At 42.9% G+C, this 26,999-nt stretch overlaps 1 protein-coding gene across 1 annotated transcript; it reads left to right on the top strand.

Moving 5' to 3' along the window:
* The first annotated feature begins 4,416 nt into the window (after positions 1-4,416).
* On the top strand, positions 4,417-21,932 carry MLYCD (malonyl-CoA decarboxylase). The gene is made up of 5 exons (XM_058034246.1): positions 4,417-4,842; positions 11,374-11,486; positions 12,735-12,891; positions 13,377-13,526; positions 20,642-21,932. Exons 1-5 carry the CDS (start codon positions 4,432-4,434, stop codon positions 21,173-21,175), a joined length of 1,365 nt encoding a protein of 454 aa, XP_057890229.1. The 5' UTR covers positions 4,417-4,431; the 3' UTR covers positions 21,176-21,932.
* The last annotated feature ends 5,067 nt before the right edge of the window (positions 21,933-26,999 follow it).

Raw genomic sequence — 26,999 nt, 5'->3', positions numbered from 1 at the left:
AAATTGAGTATCAGATAATAAAGCAAATAAATTCAATGCTCAAATGATTATTGGCATCTTTCAACATTGTTTTTAGGACCCATGGCTGAAAATAAAAAAGTATTACAAACAGTTTAACTATGCCTTGAGATATTAGGGACATTTCTTAAAATCTCCAAGAGCTTTGGTTTTCCTTAAAAAATATTTGATAAAAGATTAGAAATGGTTGACTGTCAGTTATAAATATTCTTAATTTTGGTAGAAAAAAAGAGACATATAAACCAGAGTTTTATGATAAAAGTTCTGATTCTACAGCACCCTAAATAAAAATCCTTAGATTCATAAATATTTCAGAGAACTGCTGGATAGAAAGAGATGAATCACTTACAAATATTGCCATGATCTGATTTCAGGGGCTGACACCTCTGCAGTTCAGTACTTGGTGTCATTACCTGGAGAACAACTCAGTGCAGGCAAATCCAACAGGAAAAACTCAGGAAGGAAATCCTGAAGCCAGGCAGAACTAAAGAAAACTGCAGCTGTGAGCACAGAGCTGATCCTGCAGGCTCTCAGTACAAGCCTCCTGTTCCTAAAGCCAGGTAATTCTATAAAACAATGTGTTTATCTAAAATTAGGATGAATTTTAGCTGAACACTGCCTACAGCTCTGGAATGTTGCTATCTCATTTTAAACACCCAGCTTGGGGAGCTGGAACAAAACCACCCTCAGAACTGCCTGTTTGGAGGGGCTGAATAATTGAAGAGCAGAGCAAAAAGCTGAAAAGATCCTGCTTTTTACTCAGTAACTACAGCAAGTTTGCTTTTTCCAGTATTTTATGAGATTTATGAACTCTTCAAAATGGGATACTTGCTCATTTAAAGTAATTTTCCAGACTCTGTTCTGAGCTATTACAAAATGTGCTCAGAGCTTCCCACTCTGCTCTCCCACTGCGAGCACTGTGCTGAGAGGAAAACAGAGGAGGAGACCTTTTATTTCCTCTTATCAGCCTGAAAAGGGCTGGTTTTCAGCTGATTACACAGATATCTTGAATATTTTTTAAAATATATTTTTTAAAAAATCTGCAGCTTGAGAACTCAAAAAGAGAAATTTGTGTATAAACTCTGTTATTACAAGAATAAGACATCTTTAGGACAGAGAGGGTTTTGTCAGATGTTTCCTGGCAAATCTCCCTTGGATGAAGACTGTGCAGGAACAAACACAGATTTATTGGAAATCATTGGCTCCATCTTGTTTCTTTTGAGGTGAACTGAAGCTCTCCTATTCTCTTGAATAATAGCACAGTCAGTTCCCCAGCTCAGACTCTTGTCCTAAATACATTTATGTGGCATTCTGCATGTAAGAGCAAATACAGAAAAGAAACAAAACAAACCCCAAGCCACGGGACTGTCTTCATTTCCATCATAAATCAGTTTGTCTTTGCTAAGGTGGAGTTATTGAGCAGAGGCAAATAAAATACAGAGCATGTGTTTTATTTTACCTAACATTTGAACAGATTAAAGAGAAAAAAAACCAAAGAGGATCAGATTGACTTGCTCAAATTGATTTCCCATCTTTTATTAGCTTCTCTTTTCGCTCAGAGACAAAATTTACAATTACTGAAGTGCAATTAGGCTCTTTCAACCTCCAGTTTTCCAATAATAACATCCAGTTTTCTGTAATAAACCTTTTCAAGAGTAAAGGTCCATGGTGGCAAGGCAGATCTGGGGAAGAGGGGCTGGAATTTGGGATGAGGGTGACATGACACATCCAGCCCTGTGCAGAAGGGTCTCAAAGCCTCAGGTCCTCACAGCCCGAGCTGTATTTTCATTTCCCAGGCAGCAGCTGAAGCAGATAGTAAGTTTTCCCTGGGGAAAAAAATAAAGAAAAAAAAAAAAAAAAAAAAAAAAGGAAGTAGTAGAATGTTTCAAAAGAAATGTCTTACTTAAGAAAGCCTTACAAGCTGCACCTCAGAGGGTTCTGGTAGCTGGTTTTCATTTTTCATGGCCCTGGGTCATGCAAGGGAGCTCTGTTCTTGCAGCAATCCTACCCAAGGCCAATGTGAGAGTGCTGTCAAAATGGAAAGAACAGAAGCATTTCTAGATAGGATTTTTAAAAGGATTTGATCCTGAGAAATGCTGACCATTTTTCTGGCAGCTTGGAGCCTTCATCTTTCATCAGCACTCTCCCCCCTGTGCTAATATCTCTATCTCAGCCTTCCTGAAATTTCTGAATCAGGATCTGAGCTGGAACAAGGCTTTCATTGAATAGAAACGACTAACTAGAATAATTTTAGCACAATTTTAGAGTTTATATCAAATAAATCTGCATCAGATTGTGAAGAAGTTTATTATAGAATCATACATTGAACAAGCACAGCAGGTTCAAGATCATTATTAAACATATAGAAGGAAAAATTCATTTTCTAGCTCTCTTTTGTTAAAAAGAGGTAAAATAAAAGTCTGTCCACCTCTTTTATGAAATAAAAAATAAAAGTCTGTCCACCTCTGAAATAAGTCTGTCCACCTCTTTTATGAAGCATGACTAAAAACATTTTATTTTAGTTTTCAAGTGGAAAAAGTTGTACTTGTCTAATGGATCCCTATTTAATACTGGAGAATCGATATTAAAATATTTCTATATTTGCACATAGAAATATCACCATGAATTTTGGTGGAAGCTCTCACCTACCCCTCTGTCTCCAAAGACATTATCCTGGGAATCTGGCACAGACAGAGCCTCTCTGGCAGCCCCTTCCTTTCCTGGGGAGCTGAAGGAGAAGGACTGACCAGCCAACTCTGAAGGCTTTTTATTTAGCTGAAAATTAAGTTCTTAAGGTGGGAAGGGATTTTCTGAAGCTTAATTCATTGCTAATGAGATTAAAACATTTTTAAGTCTTTTTAATATATTTTAATGCTTCTAAGTAATGTTTTTCCTCCCTTAAGGGTATAATAGTTTATCTCATGACCCTCAGTTCCCTGGGACTATACTGCTCATGGTGGTTTTTTTACTTTTTCCTCTTCCTTGGGAATCTCTTACATATTGTTCTAAAATGTGTAATTAGGCAGAGCTCTCTTTGTGTCTCATCACTGCCAAAGAGGGCTTGATCCTCTCCTCAATTCTTGTTTCAAACACTGAGAATCACAATTCCCTGTGCTTTTAAGGACAATTGCTGCTCAATTCTAACCTCACTGACATCATCACCTTTGTGTTTTGCTGCTTCAATGTCTAAAGGAGGCAAACCCTTAATGTCCAGAGGAATTTTGCCTTTGTAAACCTGAGCTGGAGCAGGATGGAGATGTTTAACTTCGTTTAAAAAAGGTCCTGACACACTTGAGAGTGCACTCTTTGGGCTCATGATGAATTTTTTTGCCACAGGGCTTTAAGAACAGGCCAGGCTCAGGTCTGTAACTCAAAATTGCACAACCAAATTTGTGTTGTTTCCTGCAGAGGTTTCAGAGCAAAAACTGCAGCAGGGCTGTGGTCCCTGAAGGTATCAGCAGCTTTCCAGGAGCCACAGCCTCCTCAGGACATGGGGCAGCTGCCCAGGAAATCAGATTTGTTCCCTGCTGTACACCAAGCCACACTTGTGTCACTTGTAGTCACACATGGATGATTTATTTCAGACTTGTGCAAGCCTGGTGTTCCACAAAGCCAGCACAGCCCAGCAGGAGTATGGGAGCCATGGGGGACAGGGATACAGGGGACAGTGCAAGGTCATAAACTGAGACAGGGGAGATTCACATTAGGTATTTGAGAAGAATTTATTCACTGGTTGTGAGGTCAGGCAGCCCAGGGAGGTGTGGAGTCACCATCCCTGGAGATGTTTGGGTGTCTGCATCTGGCATTTGTTGCTGTGGTTTAGGGGTCACAGTGGCAGCGCTGGGTGAACACTTGCACTGGATGATACTAAAGGTCTCTTCCAATCTTGGTAATTTACGGAACCACAGAATCAGTTCGGTTGGAAAGGACCTCTGAGGTTATCAAGTTCAACTTGTGACCGAACACCAACCAGAGAGATGACTCCACCGCCTCCTTGGGCAGCCCAACCGTTCTGTCAGGAAATTCCTGCTAACGTGCAGCCTGGCCCTCCCCGGGCACAGCCTGGCACCGTGTCCGATATGACTGTGCGGTTCCAAAGTGCAGCGCGGCGCATTCCGAGGGCAGGGCGGTGCCGGGGGATCCCCGGGCCGTGAGGGGCCAGCCCGTGACCTGTGATCGCCACACTCAACATGGCGGCCGACACACCCCTCACACACCCCCAGCCCCGCCACGCTATCCTCACTTCCCATTGGCTGTGCGCACTGTCACTCTGAGGGCTCAGCCAATCAGCGCGCGCGGAGCGGCGGGCGGGCGGTGCCGCGGCCTGCGGCGGTGAGCGGGATGAAGCGGCTGTGGCCGCTGCTCTGGGCCGCGCGGGGCCCGCGCCGCCTCTCGTCGGGCGCTGCCCCGGCCATGGAGGAGCTGCTGCGCCGCTCGGTGCCGCCGCTGCCGCCCTACGAGACCAAGGAGAAGGCGCCGCCGCCCGCCGAGCTGCGCGGCGCGGAGTTCGTGAGCTTCTACCGCGCGCTGCAGCCCGGGCCGCCCCGCGCCGAGCTCCTGACCCGCCTGGCCCGCGACTTCGGCGTGGAGCACGGGCGGGTGGCCGAGGCCGCCGCCAAGGTGCTGCAGGCCCGCGAGCAGCGCAGGGAGCCCGGGGCGCTGCTGCAGGCCGAGGACCGGCTCCGCTACTACCTGAACCCCCAGTACCGAGGGCTCTTCCAGCAGCTGGGCCGCCTGGAGGGCGGGCTGCGCTTCCTCGTGGAGCTCAGGGCCGACTTGATGGAGGGGCTGGCGAGCAAGGCCGTGGATGGGCCCCACGTCAAGGTGAGGGCTGGGCTGGGCTGGGTGGCTCCGAGGGAATTTGGGGGATGTCTGCTCGTGGTGCTGCTTTAGGCTGGGAGGCAGTGCCAGGAAGGCAGGTCACTGTTTGGGGGTTTATGGGTGCCTCAATTCAGGAAGGACCTTGGGGTGGGTGCAGAGAAGGACATTGGAGTGGGTTTAGGAAGGACATTGAGTGGGTGCAGGGAGGGACATTGGGGTGGGTTTAGGAAGGATATTGGGGTGGGTGCAGGGAGAACATTGGGGTGGGTTTAGGAAGGACATTGGAGTGGATGCAGGGAGAACACTGGGGTGGGTTTAGGAAGGACATTCCTGGGTTGGGTTCAGGGAGGGACAGTGGAGTGGGTTCAGGATGGACATTGCTGGAGTGGGTTCAAGGAAAACATTGGAGTGAGTTAAGGAAGGACATTGCAGTGGGTTCAGGATGGACACTGGAGTGGGTTTAGGGAAGGACTTTGGAGTGGGTTCAGGAAGGACATTGCTAGAGTGGGTTCAGGAAGGACATTGGAGTGCTGGAGTTGGTTCAGGGGATGGGAAGGGTCCAGAGGCCAGGTCCGATGAAGAGCTGCTGAGGGAGCTGGGAAGGGGCTCAGCTGGAGCAAAGGAGGCTCAGAGGGACCTTGTGGCTCTTCACAGCTCCTGACAGGAGGGGACAGCCAGGGGGGTTGGGATTGCTCCCAGGGAACAGGGACAGGAGCAGAGGGAACAGCCTCAGGCTGGGCCAGGCAGGCTCGGCTTACACATAAATAATAATTTCTTCGTGTAAAGGGTGATTAAACATTGGAACAGACCAGAGGGGTGGTGCAGTCCCCATCCTTGGAGATGTTCAAGAAGCCACTGCTGATGGCACTTTCAGTGCCATGGTGTGGTTGGCAGGGTGCTGATGGTGACAGGCTGCACTCGATGGAGTTTTCAGGCAGGAATGATTCCATGGCTCTCTGGAGGGACACGAGTGACTGTCCCCAGGCTGTGACAGTCCTGTGCTGACAGGAAGGAGCTGGCCCCTGCTATGAAGCAATAGAGTGGCACTGAGAAGTGCTGGCACACAAAACATTGTTTTAAAAGTTAATTTACAGCAGAGCTGGGCTTGGTTATTTTTCATGTTGCTGTTTCAGTTTTTGTCCTCTCTCTCTTACGTTCTTTTCATGTGTTCTGTTCCTTCTTTTCACCACAGGACACTGATTTTCCACTGTCCTTATAAACAGTTGAATTTCTGATGAGCTTTTGCAGTGCACAGAGTGAAATTTGCTGCAAATCTGTTTCGTGGGTGCAGCTCTTCCTCCTTCTGTTCAGAACCCTCTCACCTGCAATATTTTACATTTCCTGTGCCAGCCTTTTCCTCTTGAGATTTGTTACATTTTGCTTGCTTACTTCACTTTGCTTATTTCAGCCCTTGAAAATCGACTCTGGTGAAAAATTGACAACATTATGATCTCAGGTGGCAAATCATCCAACAATTGCTTCTAAAACATTCTTCATCTTTCCATAGGATCTAGAAAAAGTCAGTGAAAAGTTCAAGTTGCTGGCAAAAGATAATGAAAAAGAGAGCAATTTTGTCAAATTGATTTATCTATAAAGCTCCTTCCATAATTAAGCAGTGGTTGGAGTGTATTTGTTATCTTGGCTTTGTGTTGATCTGTTGGGAAAATAAAGAAGCACCATCAGTGTTAAAAGTTTGTCCATAAAAAAGTGTTTGGTGTTTGCCTATCAAAAGTCCTGTGCAGCCATTTCATTAGTGCAGAGTTGATTTCAATTCCAACATAAAGACAAATGTGCAACAAGAGTTTTATAACCTTGTGTATATTTGTCTTTTATTTGTGTCTGCACTGACAAGGAAATTGGGAATAAAATTAAATGGATTTTCTTGATGCTGGTGGAGAACTACAGAATGCATTATGTGGCCTTCTGGGATTTTGGTTTTGCTCAAAATTTCTAAAATATTTCTCAGTGAATCCTTAGTTTTTACTTTGTAATTTGAAAGACCTATTAAAACTGGGATTGCCCATTGCTGTGTAGTAAATATGAAATATTTTTCTATTTTCTCAGCACTATCAGCATAAAAGCAGCTCAGGCTGTTCAGATATTGGGTGATGAATGATTTCTATTTTGTGTTTGTTCAACAGATTGCAGTAAAATATCATCTTTAAGTGATTAAGTCACTTGAAAGTGCTTGAGCACAATTTACTCATTGTCCAAATGAGCAGAAATGGGGGAAAAAAAAAGAAATAATGATTTTAATTTTAAGATGTCCAGTAATGTAAACCACAAGAGCCAGGAGAGTTTTCAGCAGTGCCATTATCACTGCAATAATTACTATTAGAAATAAAAGAGCAGAAGTCAGTCCCCTTTAATTGGTGTCACTACTGAATCCTGTTTTGCTGGTGGGGATTTTCTTCCAGTGTCTCACCAGGGATATTCTCTATGAAGGTAATTTGTGGGGGAAAAAATGAAATAAAACAACAGAAAAAAAATCCCTAAAACCCCACCCAAAACAAACCAAACAAACCCCCCAGCACAGACACCATCAAATATTTGGCAATATCAGAGTAGATCTGTAAGTCCCAAATGAAATAAAGCAAATTAAAAACATCAAACTTTCCAAAAACATGTGAAAACTCAACTCTTGTGATGGATATTTTATTTAGTAGCCTGAGAGGGAAAGTGAAATAGTTTCCTCATCAGAGAAGTATTTCTTCTTAATAAAATAGAATTAATTGGAGGTTTTCATAAGAGTTTTCTCATTTGCTGCCCAAGAAATAGGTACTTGATGTGAAGATTTAAAAGGCTGTAATTTGCTGTCTCGAAGCAAGAACATGGAACAAGGAAAAAAAATAACCACAATTTATTAGAGTTGGCTAGCAGGAATTGAAGTATAGCTGGTAATTTGAAATACTAATCTGAGTGTGTCTTATTGCTCAAATTTAAGACTGGGCTGCTGAATAATGAATGTGTTTGCTTTTCTTTTTAATGAAGTGTTGCAGATGTAATTTTTATGGCTAAAAAGGCATCTGAAATGAGAATAAGAATTTACATACCACTAAATTTCCAAAATAAGAGAAGCTGCCACTAAATCTGCAAATTAAGAGAGCCAAACTTGAGCCTGGCCTTGTTGGAGTGAAGCTTTTTGGAGATGTCCTGTGCACTGAGATATTAAACACAAGTCAGAATCTTGTTTAGATGACCTGAGTTAAGCACAGTTTTGGGTAGTGGAAACTTTGATGTCTTTCTGCACTGAAAAGCTTTGTCAGCACAGAATCCTGGAAGGGTTTGGGTTGGAAAGGGTCTCAAAGCCCATCCAGTGCCACCCTGTGCTGGGCAGGGCCACCTCCCACTGTGCCAGGGTGCTGCAAGCCCTGTCCAGCCTGGCCGGGGGCACCCCAGGGATGGGAGCCCACAGCCTCTCTGGGGAGCCTCTGCCAGGGCCTCCCTGTCACTGATTTTATGGAAAATCCTTTCATTAGGTTTCTTTCCTCTTGAGAAGCTGAGGGGTCTCAGAAATGAAATATAAACATTGATTATCTGCTGCTGTGGGATGCAACAGGTGCATCTGGGATTGGCCTCATGTGGTTGTTTCTAATTAATGGCCAATCACAGTCAGCTGGATCAGACTCTCTGGTCAGTCACAAGATTTTATTATTTCATTATTTTCCTTTCAAGCCTTCTGATGAAATCCTTTCTTCTATTCTTTTAGTATAGCTTTAATATAATATATATCATAAAATAATAAATCAGCCTTCTAAACATGGAGTCAGATCCTCGTCTCTTCCCTCATCCTGGGACCCCTGTGAACACCATCACACCCACTCTCTGAGAGAGCAGTTTATCCCCAACATCCCATCCAAACCTGCTCCCTTTCAGTCTGAATCCAGCCCTGTGTCCTGCTCTCCAGGCCCAGCTGGGGTTGGACTCAGTGCTGGTGTCAGATCCCACCCACTGGAGCCATTCAAATTCCTGCTCAGTGCCTTGTTGTAGTATAAAACTTCATTATTCACAACTGACAGGTTGTTTGATTTGTAATTCCCCAACGTTATCAACAATATTTCTTTTCTCCCAAATTATTGCTGAAAGCACTTGTGCTTCTCCTTTGCTTCCAGCTGCCTTGCTTTGTCCAGCTGCCCCCTGCAGCAGCCCTGGGATGGAAGCAGCCATTGGCATCCTTGCTGAGCCCTCAGAGGAGCAGAGCTCCTGACTCCAGTGCTTCCCACTGTTCATTTCCTGCAGGATGAGTGTCCTGAGCTCCTCCTGAGTGACTGCAGGAGCTGCAGAGCAGAGTGGGAATGCTGCCATCCTGCTCTGCTGCTGCACTGCAGCTGAACTGCTGCTCAGAATGCACAGGGATGGCTCGAGAGCCTGAGGAATCTGTTCCTTTGCCCCCAGATCTCACAACTCCAGCTCATTTTTCTGGTTTACAGTGTGCCCCTGTCGCAGACATTTTTTCTTTCAGATCCTTTCTTTCTTTCAAATCCTTTCTTTCAGGTTTCTGCATTTTCTGGGAAGCTGAGGGCCCCCAGAAAGAGAATGTAAACAATTGTTATCAGCTGCTGTGGAATGCAATGGGATGCACCTTGATTGGCTCATGTTCCCTTGTTTATAATTAAAGGCCAATCACAAGAGCAAGCTGGGGACAGAGTCCCTGGACACAACTTTGTTATAGATTCTTTTTTTTCTATTCTTAGCTTAGCTTGAGCAGCTCTGCAACTTCTCTCTTTTTATTCCTATTAGTATAGTAATAATGTATTATATATCATATATCAATAAATCCAGCCTTCTGATCAAGAAACAAGATTCTCATCTTTCTCTCACCATGGAGACCTTCAGCAGGTCTCTGTAATATGCCCCTACAAAAGAAAACAAACCAAACAATCCTGGAGTGCCTGGAGACTTCCACTACACCATGGGATATCTGACCAAAGTGATTTATGGTTATTATCTAAAAACTTCAGAGCTGTGCAGAAAGAAGGATTCACAAGGGAGGTACCTTAAAGTCAGAATAAACAAACCAATCAGAATATATTTGTTTAGAAAAAAGGTATTGAAAAAAAATATCATGGAGGAGAGAACTGAATGGTTGTTTCTTCTGTGTTTGAATTTTTTTTACTAGTATGTTAATGAATAAACCTGTCCTTTCATTCAGTCTTGGAATACTTGTAGCAGTTACTTTGGCCAGCAGAAACCTGCTTTGATGTTTGTCTTTTGACAAGTGCCTCTGCAACTTACCTTATAACAGGAAATATTTCTGTTTTTTATGACAGTCCTGAGACTACATCTGAACTTAGGAAAACTTTTTTTAGTTTTTCTGATTAGATTTATATATTTTCCAGTTGTTTTTCTTTAATGTAGCAAGGTAAAGTACATAGGAGCTTAATTTTTATCTCTTCTATGTGCAGCAGTAGCTATTTAATAAAAGTTTGAATGGAAGATGAGGAGGTTTTGTTTTGAAGGAAATGGTTATTAAGTTAGTTCCAGGTAAGCCCAGGTTTCTGATCAGGCTGCTGGAAAGTTGGTATCACACTGTGTCTTGTGTACAAGGCAAATGGAAGAAAGCAGAACAAGCTCTGGAATCTCTTTTAGGGATATTCATGCTGTGCTGAGTTCAAGAATACTTGTTAAATTCAAATAAATTTAGACAGGAAATCTTTAATGATACAGGCAGCAGGAAACTGGTAGGGAATATAAAAATCACTATTAGAGTGAATCACTGTTACAGAGAAAGGCTTTGACATTGCACTTGGGTTTCATCCCATACTGCTCCAAAGCTGGTTTGATTCTCCAGTTCTATTGTCTTATGCTCCTGGGTTTTATTTGTCTTGCTCAAATATTTTCATGTTTTTAGAGAAGAAAAATTCTGTCTGCATCCTGTTGAAAAATATTTCCATGGTATTGAAATCTGAGCTACTGTGAGACTGCAGCCTGTGGTCAGGTCTGCTTAAAACCTTCTACCCATGGTCTGTTTTTGTCCTCATGTTTTTCCTGATCTTCCCTGTCCCTGCTTGCACTAGAGAGAATCCCTTCAGGGATTTTCCTGGCTCAGTCCTGGGCTGTTTTGTGGTTAATCTTCTAAAGCAGATCCATAAAGTTTCCTTTAAGCTCTCAGTGTTGTAGTTGGAGTCAATCAGGGTTATCTTCTGCCACATTTCCATGTTCCACCTTTCTCATTCAGCAGCTCATCCCCTCTTTGTGCAGGAAATTAATGGAGTTCCCAAGAACATGCTCTCAGCTCATTCCTTTGTTCTGGTGCAGGAAATGAGTGGAGTTCCCAAGAACATGCTCTCAGCTCAAATGAATGGAGTTCCCAAGAACATGCTCTCAGCTCATCCTCTCTCTGTTCTGGTGCAGGAGATGAATGGAGTTCTCAAGAACATGCTCTCAGCTCATTCCCTCTCTGTTCTGGTGCAGGAAATGAATGGAGTTCTCAAGAACATGCTCTCAGCTCATTCCTTCTCTGTTCTGGTGCAGGAGATGAATGGAGTTCTCAAGAACATGCTCTCAGCTCATCCCCTCTCTGTTCTGGTGCAGGAGATGAATGGAGTTCTCAAGAACATGCTCTCAGAGTGGTTCTGCACAGGATTCCTCAACCTGGAGCGGGTCACATGGCAGTCACCCTGTGAAGTGCTCCAGAAAATTAGTGAGTAAGTGCTAAAGGCTCCTTGATGAGGAGGTGATGGAATGCTTGGGACTGCTGAGATTCTCTGTTTTCAAGACTCTGCTTTTCCGAGCTGAAGGCAAAGTATAATTATGAAATATTTGCATTAACGTGCTGAGAGCCCAAACTGATTGAAGTAAAGAGTAAAGGGATCATTTGTGCCATGATTTGATCCTGTAGCTCTCACCCTGCACTGGTAGAGTGCTGTCTTTCCTTCCAAGTTTCTCAGTTACTCTTCCCACATTCCCAGAGTGGTTTTTGGGCGGAGTTTAGGGCAGTGGTTTTGGCTGGTGAGGTCCACAGGATCACCTGTAAACAACATGTGAAGAGAGCACCTTGGTTTTTATACAGTGTGCTCTACAACACTGATTTCTGAATGTGTAACATTGATTTTTGAACCTTCAATGTTGATTTCTGAACCTTCAACATTGATTTCTGAGTGTGTAACATTGATTTCTGAACCTTCAGCATTGATTTCCAGCATTGATTTCTGAATGTGTAACATTGATTTCTGAACCTTCAGCGTTGATTTCTGAACCTTCAACATTGATTCCTGAACCTTCAGCGTTGATTTCTGAACCTTCAACATTGATTCCTGAATGTGTAACATTGATTTTTGAACCTTCAACATTGATTTCTGAACCTACAACATTGATTTCTGAATGTGTAACATTGATTTCTGAACCTACAACATTGATTTCTGAATTTCTGTCAAATAGTCAAAGTTGTGAAGAAGTTGAAAATTACTACATTATGTGGTGGGTCACCTTGTTGTATAAAATCTTGAAGAAAAAATAATCTCTAGAATGTTCTGAAAGTACATTAGTTAAGTGTTGATGAGACAAAGAGAACTCATACAAGCTAAATACTCCAAATAAAAATAATTAGTAATATTTAATTACTCTTTGAGGTAATTTGGGAAACACATCAGTGAGTGGGTGTGCAATACTCCTTTACAATCCACTTTGGCACAGCTTGCTGACAATTTTGTGTTATTCACAGCCTGATTCTTGTTTTTTGATTGGAAAGTTTTGTCACTGACATCAGTGGGAAAAGCACTGAGCTTGTGGGGCAGCTGACCTCTATTTTCAATGAAATAATGAAATGTTTTAAATGAAATAATAACAACAATAACAATTATAATAACAATAAATATAATAATAATGATGACGATAATAACAATGATAATAAATTAATGACAACAGTGATTTTATTTTTAAATTCTCTCCCTGAGTTCTGAAGCTGTGCACCCTGTGAGGAACTGGGTTGATATGAAGAGGCGAGTTGGGGCCTACAGGAGGTGCTACTTCTTCTCTCACTGTGCCATCCCAGGGGAGCCCCTTATTGTCCTGCACGTGGCACTCACCAGTGACATCTCCAGCAGCATCCAGGTACAGCCCCCGAGGCATTTAGTGCACAGCAAAGTGCTCAAATTGCAATGTGCTTGTTTAAAAATCCACAATTCCTTATAATTTCGCAATATTTGCTTTTGTTTCATATTTTAAGAGATGAGAGAATTAGCTTGTAAGAATTACAGGGATATTTTGTCTGTCTTGTGTATTATTAAATTGAAATTTTGGGGGTTTGCTCAAGAGTAAGAAGAATAATAAAAGATAAGAAATACATTGAGAAAATGAGACTAAAATTTCAAAGTGGTTGCAATTACTTCTGAAAACTTTAAACTATATTACAGTTTTTCTCTGCACTTACTAATGAATAAGCAGCTCTTCCTAGGTTTTTATCAGATTTTTATTGTTAATGAATAAAACAGTGGGGAAAAGTGTTAATGCATTTAAAAATTAAAAAGAAAAACCTCCCCATAATGCTGATAATAACTATTATTAACATTTTTTATTTTAAATCCTGATTTTCCCAGGCCATAGTGAAAGAAGTGCCACCTCCAGAGACAGAAGATCCAGAGAAAATCACAACAGCAATTTTCTACTCCATCAGTTTGACTCAGCAGGGCCTGCAGGGGGTGGAACTTGGCACTCACCTCATCAAAAGAGTTGTCAAGGAGCTGCAGGTGGGTGTGCCAGGGGGCTCAAGGTCTGTTTGCCCAGCATGGTTTAGCTCCAAATTCATGTCACTGCTCAGCCCAGGAGCTGCTGGGGCTTCCCTGCACTTGGAACTTCCTCCCTGAGCAGCCTTTGGAGGTGTGGAGAGCTGGAACAGCATTTCCTGAAGGGCATTTCCTGCTCTTGCTTGATATCTGCCAGGTGTAGATCCTGTTCCTGACATGGTCAGTGTGAATTCCTTGTGTGGTTCCTGAAGTTAAATGAGAACATTTTTGTTGGAGGTGGCTTTGACAGACCTGTATTCTGTCTCTGATCCAACTTAGTTGTCCCTCAGTTGACAGGTAAGAGCCTGATCAAGATATTCACTCTTCAAAGTACCTGACAGTGCCTTTTCCAAAATCTTACAGCTGCTCCAGGAACAGAAACATTCCTATTTATTAATTAATTAATTGCTTTGTTTGTTATATTGAATTGCCACTGGTTATTTATGCAGTGTGCAGGCATGCCCTGAATACATCTACTGAGAAAAATAAAAAGGAGGGAGATTTCTTTGCCCTGGTATGTCTTGCAAAATAGTAAAGAAAATGTCCTAAAAGTCTAAAGAATCTTTTACTCTCTGCCAGTCAGTTCTGTTAATTTAGATAATATCACTGCAGGCTGAGGGATTATTGTTAATAGCTTTAGTACTTGGAGAGTCTTCCAAGCAACTGGAGAAAGGAGTGAAAATTCATGTACAGGGTGGTGTGAGAAGTCACATTCCTGCACTGAGCACATTAATTTATTTAATAGTCTTTACTACTTAAATTGCTGACAAATCTACCACTTAAAAGTAATGATCACTGCTTGTGTTTGTATTCATTGTTTCACATCTGGATTAGTAACCATGTCTGGAAAACTGTCTGTGATTTAGAGCTTCAGTTCTACTTACAAAAACATCTTAAAATTGGATGCTCCAAACTTCTACTGCCAGAAAGTGATAGATTATTTAATTGCTGAATCATAGCTAGCTACCCTGAAGTAGAATTGTTTTTTTATATTTTATTCTTAATGGTTTTTTTGGCTGAATTTTGTTGCATCTTGCTTTTGGAATGTTTTTTAGATTAATTGTTGAAAATGCAGTAGTCCAGGTATAATTAGGCCATGCCATCTGTCTGATCTTTACTGAGGGGAAATTGGAATAAATTCATGCAGTTATCTGCTTTCACATCTGAAAAATAATGTCTGGATAATTGAGTTGCTCTCATAAAATAACCCAATTGACATTGTATCTGTCCATCACTAATTGCTTGCAACCCCAGCAAAATTTTGAGTTCCAAAGGCAAACAAACTCATCATGCTTAGATAACCTAATGCAGGTTTTAAAATTCAGTGTGTCCAACAAAAGTGTGGTTTGTATTTACACTTATGGCAAAGTTTTTACATTTCAGTGTTTGAAACCCAGCCCCTCTTCAGTGTTCATCAAGGGAAACCCTTTGCTGGGATGCCTTTAAATACATTTTAATCATAAAATTAATCCCTCAGTCCTAAATAACTTAAAAACTTGAGTGCTTTCCGTGCAGTGCCAAAGGTGGAGATCTTCCTCCCTACCCAAATTTCCTGTGAACAACCTGCTGGTAGGAGATTGTTGAGTGACAGATTGGACCTGGACTGAGGTGTTTGAGTGTGCACAGATTAAAGGTACAACAAGCTCTGTGCATTGCCCTACACCATTCCTGTTTGGAAGGGAGCCCCTCGAGGGTTAAAGAAGATAGAAAGGATAATCCAGCAATATTTATCCATTGGGGATGTGGCTCTCTAATAGTTTTTTCTTCATGTTTGATGTTCATATTTTTCTCTCTTCTGTTCTTCCCATTCCTTCACACTTTCTCTGCCTTCATTCCAAAGTGTTGTCCTTTAGTTTATCTCAAATGGTGCAAGAACCATTCCCCACTGCACATTTTACATCTGTGAAGTGACCCTAAATAATTTTCCTGTTGTTCCCACAATGGTTTGATGCTCTTTCACAAGGCCTCCTCGTTCAGCTTCAGCTGCAAACATTGTGCCTCCCATCCCATGGGACCTCACCCCTCAGAGGAGAGAGAACTTCTGTATTTCAGCTTCAAAACACTTCCACTGTGGAATTTCTACAAAGTCAGGGCTGTCCAGGCCAAAGGCAGGGCATGCAGTGAGTAAATACTCTTGGCAGCCTGTTTTGCCTGGCTCCCAAAATTCTGGAAGTCCTTTTCAGTGGATTAATTGCACACATGTGCTCTCTTTCTCTCTGCTCAGGTGCAGCAAAGGACTTGCCAAGGTTGTCTCTATTCAGGTTGGACATAATTCTTGGGAGCAGAATTACAGGAGGGACACTTCAGGAGGGACAAATGGTGCACAGGAGTGCTGAGTGGACTTGGTGACAGCAGCTGAAACAATCCAGCCTCAGCAAAAAAGTCCTGGGTCAAAAATTGCATCTCATTAAGCCAGTGTCCAGCAGCCTGTGTAAAAATAGATGGGTGAGGTCTCTGGTAGGAGGAGGATGTTTTATATCACCTTTGCATGGCTTTGCAATAAACAAATCTTTTTTTCAAGTGCTGCTAAATCACCGAGTGTTCCGGGCTACAGAAGCTGAGACTCTCTCTAATTTAACTGGTAATAAAATGCATTGGGAGGAGGAGACCATTTGAAAAGGTCGAAGATTTTGTTTTTCATTTTATTTAAATTGATGATTAAGACACTTTTGTAACTTGCCACTTGAGCTAACTGCAGATCTGTTTATCTGCAGAATTCTGTTTCAGTTGTGTTGTCCCAAGGTGCTGCAAGCTCTTAAAACTTCGTTATCCTCCAGTAAAAATCCTTTACCTGACTTCTACCTTAGTGTAACCTGCTCTGACACTTCTACTTGTAACTGCCCCTGTAACCTCCAGACTGAAATCCCAGCTGTCATTCTTCATGAGGAAAACTCCAAATTGGGCCTGTCATGAATGTGCATGATTAGGTCAGGAAAAGATATGGACAAAGTTAGGAGTGTGCTGAGAACCCCTCTGCATCAAAGCCTTCATCTGACAGGATTTCAAAAAACTCTACTGAAACCTTGATCTAAACTAGGAAATAATGGCTGTAAATCCAGTTACTACCATAGTCCTTAATATCTCATTAATACACAATTAAAATAGAATTTCATTTTTTAGAAATCTTGCTAATTTGCCTGAACTGGTCTCTGCTAAGCATGAGCATGTGTGTGGCAGCACTTGTCACCTTCAAAGGGTGCCAAGCACTGATTCCCTCCTAAAAGCATTCCTTGAAAATGGGTTTTTACTGGGATTATTGGGAAAATTGGTGAGGATTTCACACCTCCACTGTTAGTTTGAGGCACTGTGTACAAATGAGTGGCTGCTGCTTTTGGGTCTCACTAATTTAAGCAGGTGGAGGATGGATGAAGTTGAGGCACAAAATGGGGTCCTCATTTCCCCTATGTGCACAATTTGCAGTTGGAATCCTTAACCTTCACCTGAACATTAAGATTTCACATTTACCTCAGGAATTGTTCTATATAATTGGGGTAGGGGGGATATTCTGGAGATCCGAATATGACCTGTGTCACCTACAAGGGACATCCTGTGCTGCTTCAGGAGCAGATTATTCAGTTTTTGGCAGTTTCTCAACAAAAGTTTGCCACACAGATAATATAGAAGGGGTTTATGTACAGGCTGCTGTTGTTTCTGAGCATATCCTGTTGGGATTATTTTAGGATGAATTCATTAGGCCACTGATACCACTTTGATCCCAGTTGTCCCTGCACAAATCTGGGAATAGGCTGTGCAGGCATTCTGTGCAGTCTCTTGTTTATATTAATGTATATAAAGCAGGGAGCAGGCAGCAAAAATGATCTCTTGTATTTCTGAAATTGAAGCTTGGTTTGTTCCCAGAAATGAATTGAATTTTGAAACTATTTCAGACAACTACAAAAAAGCAAACAAAGCCCAAATGGAGTGCAGGCAGATCATTTCTAGCAAGCTGATAGGTGCTGGTGAACGAGGAGGTGGATGGATTTCTCATTAGCCAGACATTTAATTCCCAGTGTGTTTCTGGCACTCTGAGCAGTCTGTGGCTCTGCAGAAGGTACAGCGTGGCAATTCAGTCAGCAGATGACAGACACAGATAACTGTGCTGAAGCCTTTGAGAAAACTGCCTAGGATTTTATAGCCTGTGGCATTTGAGGGAGAAAACTGATAGCTGCTGTGTGACTCAATAGAATGCTCAACAATTGGTGGCAGATTTTAGCTTTCTGCTTGGGCTGTTGATAATTGCTACCTTAATTTGATCTAGGTGACCTGGGGAGATCATAATTTCCAAAACAGGCTTTGATTTCATTGATGAAAAATGTGACCTTGGACTGCAGCTTTCAGAGTGCAAGGCAGTTTCAGATGAGATAGGGATAATGGGGGAAATCTGTGCTCTTCTGCAAGGAAAGGAAAAAAACAACAACAACAAAAAGCAACAATCAGACACAGAAATCTACCCCGAACCAAAACTAGCAGCTGTTTCTTAATGATGTGTGGGTTTCTGACAGACAAGTAAACATTAATGGATCTCCACCAATAGCCTTAGAAACCAGCACATCAATTTAGCAAAACATAAATATTCCCACTCCAGTGCATTTATTTATTTTTCCACGAGAAATGGATGCCTCAGATAAGCTTCTGAATAAAGCTTTTATCAGATATGTAGTAGTTGGTGCTGTCACTTCAAAATGGGGTCACTTCCCCATGTCTTATGTGTCCTGAGAAGTAAAATCCCGCAATTTCCCATTTGGTGTTTTTAGTAGTGAATGAGCTACTTCACCAAACTGTGAAGTGTTTGGGGTGTCTGGGTAAGAGGCCACTCCTGGAAGGGATGATGAACAAGGAGCAGGCAATGCCCCAGAAATCCCTGTCACTGTTTCATTGGGAACTTTGCAGTGTTGTTATTAGCACAGAGAGAGGGGAAGAAATAATCCATTGTCCCTTTTGTCCTGGTGGGTGGTGCACAGGTGCCCTGCAGGCTGGTGGGATTGGCATTGGTGCCCATGGAAGGATCAGGGTGCTGAGCTCCTGAGGGACAGCCCTGGCAGCTCTGCTCAGGAGCAAACAGGAGTGGGAGAGGTGGCTGGAAGGGAACTTTTTCATTTTATGAAATGCACATGCAAGGAAACCTGATGGTTGGATTTCACAGATGGTGTTAAGGACATCAGCCTTGGAATCACTCTTCAAAATGAAATATCATCATGTCTTTCAGTGGAAACCTGAAAAAAGTTTCTGTTTCTTTAGTAGCATTTCACTACCTGAGTGTGGCAGTTGCAGCATTTGTGAGCACGGGCCAGTCAGGATCTTCTGGGAGCTCTGATTACAAAAATGCTGTTTTGTTCAAAAAGATACAGAAATGAGTCTTTTTAGGAAATAATTTGCTTGGTTTTCTCTATCTGCTTCTCAAAGGAGATGAAATGAGGTGTTCCTTTGATAAGGTGTAACTTGATCTGCTTTTCTTGTCCCTGCCTGGTCCCAGAAGAATTCTGAGGCTGCCTTGTTTAATTAACAATGAGCTTCAGGGCAGGGCAGGTGACCCAGCTGTGTCCCCAAGCCCAGGGCTGGCTGTGTGTCACAGTGACCCAGCTGTGTGTCACAGTGACCCAGCTGTGTCCCCAGGGCTGGGTGTGTGTCACAGTGACCCAGCTGTGTCCCCAGGGCTGGGTGTGTGTCACAGTGACCCAGCCGTGTGTCACAGTGACCCAGCTGTGTCCCCAGGGCTGGCTGTGTGTCACAGTGACCCAGCCATGTGTCACAGTGACCCAGCTGTGTCCCCAGGGCTGGCTGTGTGTCACAATGACCCAGCTGTGTCCCCAGGCCTCAGGGCTGGCTGTGTGTGTCACAGTGACCCAGCCGTGTCCCCAGGGCTGGCTGTGTGTCACAGCACTGAAGGCACAGGGCAGCAGGGCCAGCTTTGGGATGCTGCTGTGGGAAGGGAGGAGGTTTTGGGGACCCAGAGCTGGATCCTGGGCCCTGCAGCTCCCGGGCAGGCTGCAGGTGGCAGCTGTGCAGCTCTCACAGCCTGGCAGCACCAGCTGAGCCCTGATGGCTTTTTCATGGGCACCTCGGTAATCCTGGAGGCAGAAAAGCGCCATTTGTAGTCATTTAAAGACAATTTTCTGCCGACGTTAAGATGCTTCTGTAATGTTGATGAATGTCTTGGTTCTTACCTTTTCTTCTGTTGGAACAGTAATTAAAGCAACACTGGGGTGGTTTCAGCTCAGCTCTGTCTTCTCTCTGTTCCTTGGCTCCCCACTCCTCCAGGAGGGTTGGCTGATCCATTTGGGTTCATTCCAAGTGACAGTGACTTTATTCTTCTCACTGGTTTCCTTATGTATGTTTTGATTTACATGATTTCATAGTTAGAAAGGTTTAATCAGAAATTAGCAGGAGTAGAGAAGAAATTTTATAGTTACATAAAATTTATTTATATTTAAATATATTTTTATATATTTATATGGTTAAAACTAGTGTTATACTTGCAATAAAAGAAATATTCACACACTTTGTATTTCTTGCTGGTTTAGGGAATATCATTAAAGGTAGCTGGCCTTTATAAAGAACTTAGTTCAAAACTTCAGGAAATACTTTTTTCCATAAAAATCTAAATATAATACCTCTTGATTTTACAATAGATTAAAATAATAAACTGCCTTTGATATTAAAAAATAAGTTATTTATGAAAAATAAATAGTATTTAAATGGTTTTCCAAACTTGCATGTCTATTAAAAAAATACTGTCTTCAGAATCACTTCTTTATGGCCTGTGATTTTATGTTTATTTCTGCCTGTAAAAGGATAACAGCAGAACCCAGTGGTGTTAAGTACTGCAAAAGTGCTTTTATGAGATGGTGTGTGAGGAATGGATTCAGGCGGTGTTAAAATTTTCTGTGTGCTCCCAGTGCCTTCTCATCACTAACCTGTTACTGCCAGGGGGATTTTTTCCCATTTTTTTGTGTCCATGTGTATCAGTCCCTGGTTTTCACTTGCCAAAAGGCCAAGGCCATGAGCCGCCCTTTGACTCGAACTTCTCTGTGTCAGTCACGACCAAACTCATGATTTCTTTTTTCTCTTTATTTCTCCAGAAAGAACTTCCTCAGATAGAAGCTTTTTCCACACTTTCCCCTATCCCAGGATTCACCAAATGGCTTGTTGGTCTCCTCTCCTCCCAGACAAAAGAGCAAGGAAGGAATGAACTTTTTACAGAATCTGAGTGGCAGGAGATCTCTGCGCTCACAGGAGACCCCACCAGTAACACACTGAAGAAACTGCTGAACACCAACGAGTGGGTGAGGTCAGAGAAGCTGACCCAGGTGCTGCACTCCCCCCTGATGAGGCTCTGTGCCTGGTACCTGTATGGGGAGAAGCACAGGGGCTACGCCCTCAACCCCGTGGCCAATTTCCACCTGCAGAACGGCTCGGTGCTCTGGAGGATCAACTGGATGGGGGACAGCAGCCCCAGGGGCATCGGCGCCTCCTGTGGCATGATGGTCAACTACAGGTATTTCCTGGAGGAGACGGCCTCCAACAGCGCCCTCTACCTGGCCGCCAAGCAGGTCAGGGCCTCGGAGCAGGTGCTGGCCTTGGTGGCCCAGTTCCAGCAGAACAGCAAGCTCTAGGGGCACATCATCCTCATCATCATCATCATTATCATCATCACAGTGAGTGGTGCTGACTGCGAAGAGCTGCGCTCACCTGCGCTGTCTTATTTCCATCAGAATGTGCTCAGGGCTGCCTGGGTTAGCAGGTCTTGCTCACAAGGTGTGCTCCACCTGCTTGAATCACCTGTGGTCTGTGTTAATGGAGAGTAAAATCTTCTTCATCAGGTACAGCCCAGGGGTGACTAAAAAAATACCTGAGCCAACATTATTCTGTTGGTATATTATTATATCAGCTGTGTTTGAAAAGAGCTGCACTTCTCTGTCAAAATGCTGCTATAGATTGTTCACAACCAAAGTACCTGGAATAAAAGTAAATTTGGGGTCAAATATATCATCAAAACAGCAATCTACAGTTTATTTCTACAATATCTGTCTTTTGCACCCTCAGAAAAATCTCATGTAAAACATCCTGGTATTTCCTGTTTAAATCTAAAACTCACAGAATCTTTGCTTTGCTGGAGGGTGGAAGAGGCTTGTAGTAATGTTGAAAAATCAGGGTCTCAGTACAGCAGGTATGTTATGTTAGATTTGCATGTTTGGCTGCTAAAATGTAATGAGCAATAAAGAAGTGTTCACATAGGAGAGAACAAAGCCAGACTGTTACTTGGGAATCAGGTGAGGAGTCTCTAAATATGTATTTATATGTTGGCTTTGGTAATGTTTTAAGTTAATAAAGAGTTTTTTAATTACGAGGTAGGTGTGATTTATAAACCAATAAAACAAATTTTCTCAATAAATCATGGTTTGTGGATTTCAGCATCTCCCTCCTTCACTTAGTGACCCTTGACAGCAGTTTCACCACACACTGACCACTCAGGACATTGCTGTTTTTAACAGTGAGCTGGGCTTGGCTCCATTCTCTTGGGCTTTCTAATCTTTCTCAACTGCCTTAGAATTCAGGTTTCAAGGCGAAATTTAGCTGCTTGTATATCACATACAAACCATTCTTGGCTGGCAGGAATAGAGCAAGAGAACCCTCTCCTTGTTAAACTCTTCAGGTTTGAGGGAACCAGGTCACACTTCAAGTGCAAGAGTTGTGAAAATGCAATGGGTTTGAAAGATGGTTTTATTTTGAAGCAGGAGGAGCTATGAGGGCAATTAAAGCTGCATCCTCCTGGCCATAGTTCAAAAAGAGCTAATGCTTCTGCTGTATTGCAGATGGAAATACAACATAATCCCATATTCTTAACAGCTGGACTCGAAGGATAATGAGTTTTTTCCACTTGGAGCCTCAGACAATTGTATGAGAATTGGTTCACTGACATGAAATGATAGCAGCATGTGAGGGAGGAAAAGCAAAGCTGCCAATGCTTCACTAACACTGCAGTGATTTCCCAGACCTGCCTGCCTACATCTCACACAGCTCAGGGGAAGAGAGGGCTCCTCTCTGGTTTTATTCCTACCAGCCTCCAAATCAGGATGGATGCTGGCATTTGGGCATGGCAAACAAATTCCCACCCGCACCCATGGGTGCAGTGTCACCCTCGAGCTAAGAATGGCACAGGGACAGATGAGAGGAGAAAAAGAGCTTTTATTACAAAGGATTCTTTGGTTTATATAGACTGATATGACATATTCTACTTGATTGGCTAGTTAATAAAAAACATTTCCACAAACTGTCCTTGAGAAGAACAGGAAAACAAAGTGGAAAAACGCTACTAACAAGTTACCACATTCCTACAACTCCTAAAATTCTCACAAGCTGCTGTGAGGAACAATTGTCATTTCTTTCTCCCTGACCAGGCTGGCATCACATTGCAGGACTGGTTCCTCAGCTGCTGACCCATGTGCTCACAGCCAGCTCTGTCCCTGTCCCCTCGTGCAGCTGCCACCTTTCTCTGGGTGTTGAATGAAGTCACCTCTGCATCAGCAGCCAGTTCAACCTGCTGGTTGTGATGTGGGGCTGAGAAGGAGATGGCAAAGCTGCAGCAGCTTCCTCTAGTTAATAAAAAACCATCTTTTTCACATACTGTCCTTGAGAAGAACAGGAAAACAAAGTGGAAAAACGCTACCTGTAGATTGTTTCTACTAACAAGTTATCACATTCCTACAACTCCTAAAATTCTCAAAATTCTCACTGTGAGAAACAATTGTCATTTCTCTGTCCCTGATCAGACTGGCATCACATTGCAGGACTGGTTCCTCAGCTGCTGACCCATGTGCTCACAGTCACCTCTGTCCCTGTCCCCTCGTGCAGCTGCCACCTTTCCCTGGGGGTTGAATTAACTCATCCCTGCATCAGTCAGTGCAGTCTGCTGATTGTGATGGGACTGAGGACATTGCAAAGCTGCAGCAGCTTCCTCCTGGAGCTCCTGTGGATGGGTACATTTGTTAGGTGACATCTGGTGTCCATCAGAGGCTCAGCACCTGCAGAGTTGTTTCCTTTCCAGTGGTTGTGCTGGTTGTGCTGGCTGGTTGTGCTGTGCTGTCTGAGGTCACATCATCTGTTCCATTGATGGGGTAGCAGTGTGAGGCCAGGGCTCCTGCAGGGAGCTCTGTGTCACATCACAGCACCCACGGCACTGCAGAGGGATCTTTGGAGATGGAGGTGGGACAGGCTGCCCATAAAAGCCATCAGCTGTTGAGTGCTATTTGTTTTCTTTCACTGGCCATTGATTTTTGTCTTTCTGTTGGATTTTCCAGCTTGCTACTGAGGAGAAATTTTAGCATTAAAGATGCTGAGGAGAAAAAAATTAAATATTCACCATCTGTGCTACTTACCAGGACAATGTCCCTGCAGAGGAGTGAGCTCTGTCCCAGGGAGTCTTCACAACACTGAAAGAACAGAGACACCCAGTTCCTCTGTGTCCCTGTCACTGAGTGCCACTGCAGTGCCATTTCTGCCCCCAGTTCCTCTGTGTCCCTGTCACTGAGTGCCACTGCAGTGCCATTTCTGCCCCCAGTTCCTTTGTGTCCCTGTCACTGAGTGTCACTGCAGTGCCATTTCTGCCCCCAGTTCCTCTGTGTCCCTGTCACTGAGTGCCACTGCAGTGCCATTTCTGAGGAGCACGGAAGGGTGTGGAGAGAAAAAGGAGAGGCTGCTTTTGGTGCCTCTCCTCAGTGAGCAGTGGGAGCTGCTGTGCTGGATGGGGCTGCACAGAAAACCACCTCAGTTTCACAGCTGCATCCTACCTTTGAGAGCAAACCAATAGAAATTTTGTTGCTCTGTCACTTGGGCTTGTTTGTGATCAACTCAGGCTGTTTTCTGTGTCCCAGGACTGTGTTTTGTGTCCCAGGACTGTTTTTTGTGACCCAGGCTGTGCTTTTTGTGTCCCAGGACTGTTATTGTGTCCCAGGAGTGGTTTTTTGTGTCCCAGGACTGTTTTTTGTGTCCCAGGACTGGTTTTTGTGCCCCAGGACTGTTATTGTGTCCCAGGACTGGTTTTTGTGTCCCAGGAGTGGTTTTTTGTGTCCCAGGACTGGTTTTTGTGTTCAAGAACTGTTATTGTGTCCCAGGCTGTGCTTTTTGTGTCCCAGGACTGGTTTTTGTGTCCCAGGACTGTTATTGTGTCCCAGGAGTGTGTTTTTTGTGCCCCAGGACTGTTTTTTGTGTCCCAGGAGTATGTTTTTTTGTGTCCCAGGACTGGTTTTTGTGCCCCAGGACTGTTATTGTGTCCCAGGAGTGTGTTTTTTGTGTCCCAGGAGTGGTTTTTTGTGTCCCAGGACTGGTTTTTGTGTCCCAGGACTGTTATTGTGTCCCAGGAATGTGTTTTTTGTGTCCCAGGACTGTTTTTTGTGTCCCAGGAGTATGTTTTTTGTGTCCCAGGACTGTTATTGTGTCCCAGGGCTGTGTTTTTTGTGTCCCTTAGTGCCAGCTGTGTGTGGCTGAGTGGGAGCTGTGCTCTGAGCTGTGCCCTGTGTGAGCACTGAGAGCCCAGACACTGCTTGGCTGGGGGATTTGCACTTTTCAGTTCATTTACAGGTGCTGGGCCATCACAGAACTGCTAAAAGAAGGAAATGCTTGAACAGACAAATTTTCCATGTGTATCTCTGCAGTTTGTTTTACTTATTGACTGTCACAAGTTACCAACTGTTCCCCCTGTGGGAATTCCTCCTTGGGGAAAGGGGTACAAAGGTGTTGTAAAGATGAGTAAGGTGAGAGCAGTGTGATTCTTCACCCTCTTGTGAGGAAAGGGAAGGAGGGATCAGAGGCAGTGAAAACACTTCTAGCATTGTTTTCTTCAGGAAATAAGGAATGAGCCATCACGTTTATTGTCTGGTGGTTTTGGTGCTTCCAAAAGCATTTGAATTTTTCAAGAAATTTCAACCTAAATCTTTCTCAAGTGAGTGTCAAGCACTGGGTGTTGTATAAATGTTCACTGTGGAGCCCAGTGAACTGAAAAAAGGATAAATGGACCTAAAGGGATGCCAAGAGCCTGTCCAGGTGTGTTCCTGCACTTACCCAATTTTTTGGCAGGTGATTGTAATTTTTCCACATTTTTTTCCACATAAATCTTCCATCAAGGCATCAACCACAGGTTGTGGGGGAAAGCTGGATTGCCTTGGTGTGTCCCTTCCAAGCTAAATGCTTATAACCAGGAAATTAACACAACATAACTGGGTTATATTCAAGGTCTTTTGTAGTCTGTCTTAAGTTTTGGGTTTTATTGGATACCTAAAACTATTCAGGAAAAAAAAAAAAAAACAAACCAAAATCACTTTTTGCCACTTACATCTAATCAATGAATGTCTATTCATAAATTTGTAGCAGGGCTGGGGAACAGCAAGATGTAACCTGATATTTTGGCTTTAAACAAAAAAAACCCCAAACAATCAAACAAACAAATAAAATCTGCTGTAAGGCCGTAATGATTATGTGCAAATGCAGATTTCTGTGTTTTTTTCCTGGAGATGCCATAATTGCCTGCAGGATGCATTAGCTCCCTGCAACAGCTCAGCCTTGAAAACCAGAAGGTTGTATGGCATTTTTATATTATGTGTAATGCTAATTAATATCCATCTCTTCCTCTTTATCATCTCTTAATTGTGGGCAGAATTAACAAAGATAATTTCTGGAAGGCAGCAGCTGTGGCTGAAAGAGATCAATTAAACAGTACCTGGTCAGATGGTGAGGAAATAAAAGATAGTCTGTTTCCATTTTTAAGAAAAAAGTAATTTTTACTAGATTGTTGAAGCTAATAGGCCTTTTTTCTTTTTAAAGAATGAAAAGTATGAAGGAAAATTAAAGTAACAGTCACGGAAGCAGATTTGCAAAACTCTCTGCTAAATGTGACTTTTAAATGAGACAATTCATTAACCCAGCTACTGGGGATTGGATTGGAATTATTTACTGAATCTTAGCCAGAGTCAGAATTTGGGACTGTTTAGGGGAGTGGTGGAGAAAGGGAAAGATTGAGAATTAAAATGACACATGTTGTTTCTGCCTAATTACAGAAGAAAAGGAAACGATGCCAGAACTTTAAATAGGGAAAAAATCTTTACATTATTACAGTCTGTATCTCAGAATACACTTAGATAGACTTCAAGTTCCAGAATGGTATTTAAAATGCAATTTAAATATTTAAATTGTGTTTGCTTAAATTTTTAAAATAAATGTTGTTGTGGTTTTATTTCAGAGAATATTCTCCTGATGAGATAGCCTTGAAATTTCATATTTTTACTGCAACTAAAAAGTTCTCCTAACGAGTTCTGTTGGAGTTAAGAGGATGCCTTTAGGCAAAGGATAAACTTTTAATTGGATTTTTGAATAATCATCTTTTGAGTCCTGCTCAAACTTCAGATTGTGTTTGAAACACATTTTGCACTGCAGGTCTTTGATGTC

The sequence above is a fragment of the Melospiza georgiana genome, chromosome 14 (genome assembly GCF_028018845.1).
Source record: "Melospiza georgiana isolate bMelGeo1 chromosome 14, bMelGeo1.pri, whole genome shotgun sequence".
Taxonomy (NCBI): Eukaryota; Metazoa; Chordata; class Aves; order Passeriformes; family Passerellidae; genus Melospiza; species Melospiza georgiana.
The sequence above is the reverse complement of the archived record's forward strand: the minus strand, read 5'-3'. Positions and strand labels throughout refer to the sequence as shown.